The sequence below is a fragment of the Pinus tabuliformis genome, chromosome J, assembly GCF_031772625.1.
Source record: "Pinus tabuliformis cultivar Carrire ecotype Pingquan chromosome J, CPIR1, whole genome shotgun sequence".
Classification (NCBI taxonomy): domain Eukaryota; kingdom Viridiplantae; phylum Streptophyta; class Pinopsida; order Pinales; family Pinaceae; genus Pinus; species Pinus tabuliformis.
Genome location: NC_142295.1, coordinates 159,720,699 through 159,725,138, shown reverse-complemented (window position 1 = coordinate 159,725,138; position 4,440 = coordinate 159,720,699). Strand labels below are relative to the sequence as shown.

Below are 4,440 nucleotides of genomic sequence, written 5' to 3'. Positions count from 1 at the left end.
AGAAGCACTTGCTTGACTGTGTGACATTGTGCTATTATTTGTTAATGGTGTTGTTTTATGCCTACCTTGTTGCACTTGAATAGGACTAGAGGGAGTCACTGTTGAGGAATTACTTGTTGCTGTCAATTCCTCTTTGTCCTCATGTGGTATACTTACTTTCACATTGACTGTATTCTCTAAACTTCCATCCCATGCTTCCTATTCTATGAACTACACATCTCTGCTGATTATGACCTTCTTGGTTAACAGATCGTAGAGTTTGTATGCCTTGGATTCATCACTGTATCCAAAAAAATATACATTTCTCCCCCTTATTGTCCAACTTATTCCTCAACTCATCAGGGACATGTGCATATGCCACACATACAAAGACTCTTGTTTGAGTGACACTATGCTTTATTCCACTCCATGCCTATTCAGGAACTATGTTCTGGACGCTTTTGGTTGAACATCTATTCAAGATATGTGTTGCACATGCGATAGCTTCAACCCAATAATCATTTGGAAAATGTTTTTCCTTCAACATACTCCTGGTCATTTCCACAATGCTCCTATTCTTCCTTTCCGCCACACCATTTTGCTAAGGGGTATACCTTGCTATAAATTGCGTGTGAATTCCATTCTCCCTGCAAAATCGAAGGAAATCATTTGAGATGTATTCTCGACCTCTGTCAGTCCTAAAGACTTTGATGTAGTGTCCACTTTGCTTTTCAACAAGAGCCTTATATTGGCAAAAGCACTCAAACACTTCACTTTTATGTTCTAGGATATAGACCGATGTCTTCCTTTTGTAGTCATCTATGAATTTCAATACATAGTGGCTGCTACCAATTGACAGTGTTTGCATTGGTTCACATAAATCTGAATGGACAATCCCCAAAGGTGCCTTTTCCCTTACTAAATTCCCTGCTGGAAATGTCTCTCTATGTTACTTACCCAAGATGCATCCTTCAGACAGGTTGTCCGGTTTTTCTATGAGCGGTAATCCCTTAACCATGCCTTTCCTATGCAACAAATTCAAACCTCCAAATTTGAGATGTCAAAATCTCAAATTCCATAACCAATTTTCATCTTTGACCTCTGCTTGATAGTTCACTTGTGTGACAGCAGCCTCTTTTCTTCCATCCTCTTGTGAGTTCATCGATAGTTGTTCTTGTGCACCTTCTTCCTTCAAATTTTGTCTTATCTTTAGGGGAATCATTCTATTGTTTGTCATCTGAACCTTTGCAATCAGCTGTTTTCTTGGAGGTCTATCCATAATTGTGCACTCATCATTTTTGAAGAAGACATTGTAGCCCTTTCGGATGAGTTGTCCAATGCTTATGAGGTTATGCTTCAAACCGGGGACAAAGTAAACATCTGAGATGTACTTATTCTCCCCCTTCTTTATTGAGATATTAACACTTCCGTTGTCCATGATAGAGACTTTGCTATCAGTCCCTAATGTCACTTCAGATTTCACACTTTCATTTAGATTGGAAAACATTTCTATCTTCCCTAACATGTGATTGCTACACGTTGAATCTAGATACCATATATCACTTTGTATTTCTTGTGGTACATTACAAGATAAAAACATGCTTTCATGGTTCTAATTTTGTTTTGTGAAATTTACACTTGGTTTGTTACTAATGTCATATTTCTTGTTTCTACATTCATTTTCATAATGACCATACTTCTTACAATAATGACATTGAACTTGAGATTTATCATACCTCTAACCTTGTGCTTGATTTTGGCTTGGGCCTTGACTTGGTTTTTGATTGTTGCCCCTTTCACTTGAGCTTGAAGGGCTGCTTCTTCCACCTTTGTGTGGGCTTCTTCCTCTTCCTCTAGCATATGATCTTCCTCTGCCTCTACCTTGACCAAATGAAACTTGTGTCTTGAAGGCATAATCCAATGAGGAGATGTTTCTCTATTTAGTCTATGTTCATGAGAAATCAGTGATGCATGAAGCTCATCCACTGAGAACTGTGAGAGATTCTTTGTCTCTTCTATGGCCACAATAATGTCATCAAACCTTGGTGGCAGGCTTCTCAAAAATTTATCAACTATTCTCCTTTCTTCAAGTGTCTCAACATCAAACCTAATTTAAGTAACAACCCAATTACATGTGCAAAAAATGAGTCTACATTCTCTGACACTTTCATACAAATTGTTTCAAAATCTCTTCTCAGTGTTTATAGTTTTGTTGTCTTGACTTTTGGCATGTCTTGGTAGGCTATCTGGATGATGTCCCATGCTTTCTTGGACTTCATTGCTGCTATAACCCTTGGGAAAATACTTTCATGAACTACTTGAAAAATATAGAATAGGGCTTTTGAATCCTTCTTCCTGTTGTCCCTCAATAGATCTCTTTTTTCTTTAGACAAGGCATTGTATGTTGCTGCATGTGTTGGTCCTTGGGAACCATTCTCCATCAAATCCAAAATGGCTTGAGACAAAAACATGGCATTCATTGTAATAGCCCAATAGTCATAATTTTTTCCATTAAAGTGAGGTATCTGAGGATTAGTAAAGCTTGTGCTTGATGTTTCCATTTCTGAGTGTAAAAAAAACTCTCTACCTTCTGGTAAATATGTTAAAAAAGCTATTTTCCCTCAAAACAATTTTAACTGCTAGTAAAAACACTTGTTTTTATTCTAACATAATTTAACCCGCTTTGATACCATGTTAGAAAAAATAAATTTTAGGGGGAGGCAAAGGAGAGGAGTCTCACTTAGAAATTCGGTTGTAGAAAAGTAGGCAAGGTCAACTTCACTTGCGGAGAGGTAAGTCTTATGTTGCGGCATGGAAATCGCAAATAACAAGGGCTTAATAAAATACAAAGCTCATTCACTATAAAACAGAGTAAAACAGGAGGAGGTTGCTGTAAATCTACTTGTGAAGGATTAATACCATAACGCAACTAGCCACACTTTATATTATATGTCAAAACATAAAGAAATTACATTCATGTGATAGATAGAGGTTGCAACTACAAGTGAAAAACACAACAAACTTACCGTAATTTACGCATCACTGGGTTTGCGGAGTAAACTTCTGTAAAGATTTGTAAAACGGGTTCAGACGCTCACCAATATTTTCTCCACGACTTTCTCCTCATAGAATCTCGTTCTCTAGCTTGCCCAATGTTACAAATGATTTTTACATTCATAGTTATCTTAAAATACAAAATTGAAATTAATTAGTACCTCATAGACTCTCCCTCTCTAACTTGCCCAATGTTATAAGTGACTTCTACATCCATATTTATCTTAACATACAAATTGGACATTAATTACATGACAGAGAAAATATTTAATATGCAACATGGGTGATTTTACATAGTAAATGATTTTCTGAACTTGTCGGTGTTGTGGAGTGCGGGCAACAGTCGGAGAATGAATTTTTGCCCATATCTATTTATTAAGCTTCATTAAATGCTTTAACTTATATGATGTGTTGCGGAATGGTCTGCTCTAAACTTCTGTTCTAACTCCTATCCTTCTGCCTGCAAACAAAATCACAACCATGCAGTCGGAAAGCATGCTGTTTGTGAGTGTGTTTAAGGCGGTGATTGGGATTATTATTTCCAACAAGAATGAGAAGCTAAGGTGCCCATTACCATATGATCAAATCTCTCTTGGGTCCTATCCTCGAACCCCTTTGGCAGTCGCACATGAGACCATTTAGGCTTGGTTTCGGGCTCCATTTGTTGGATTCTAATGGCCCAGATGAAAGCCTTCCCACTCACCTCTAATCCTACAACCACCTCACAGATTTGTTTCTCATTCAGAAAAAACTGGCTTCTGAAACACTTGAACACCATAGAGTGGGGGTTTTGAGAATCCAGCCATTTCAAGCACTCCTCCACGCCAATCTCTGCTTCCTTGCCCCAGATACTAATATTTTTCGAACTGCTCCTGCCATCCTCGAAAATAGTGGGTGGAAGAACGGGACCTATTCTCCATACTGGTTTCCGCGTCAGGGTTCTATAGTGATGGATTCCCAACGAATCCAACTCGAAAAATGTATTAAAAATAATGCCCTGGCCCTCCATGCTACGATTAATCTCCTCCTCAATGAATTTCCTCATGGCATCCGAACAGTGATCAAATTTGAAGGCATGGTATTAATTTTATTTGGAAAGGTATGTATTTATCTAACGCTTCAAATATGAAAAGTTATAAAAGAAATTGTATTTTTATTAACAAGTGTATATTAAATAAACTCTTTATTAAAAAATGTCAAAATGAAAGGGTCTCCTTCTAAATCTTTAAAATTTAAAAATTGGCTAGCTTAAAACACTATAAAATCTCAATAAAATTTAGTAAATCTACAAACATTTTTCTCAAATTCTATTAAAAAAACATAAACATATGTTTCTTATATTCATTAAGTAATATTCAAAAGTATTTGAATTTACATCATTGAAAATATAAATGTATTTGCATAATG

General features: G+C 36.7%; 1 protein-coding gene across 1 annotated transcript; it reads right to left on the bottom strand.

Moving 5' to 3' along the window:
* Positions 1 to 3,481: 3,481 nt before the first annotated feature.
* On the bottom strand, positions 3,482 to 4,078 carry LOC149226155 (UDP-glucosyl transferase 73B2-like). Its single transcript, XM_089380121.1, has 2 exons — positions 3,608 to 4,078; positions 3,482 to 3,493 (listed from the first exon to the last, which is right to left on the bottom strand). Exons 1-2 carry the CDS (start codon positions 4,076 to 4,078, stop codon positions 3,482 to 3,484), a joined length of 483 nt encoding a protein of 160 aa, XP_089236247.1.
* Positions 4,079 to 4,440: the final 362 nt, after the last annotated feature.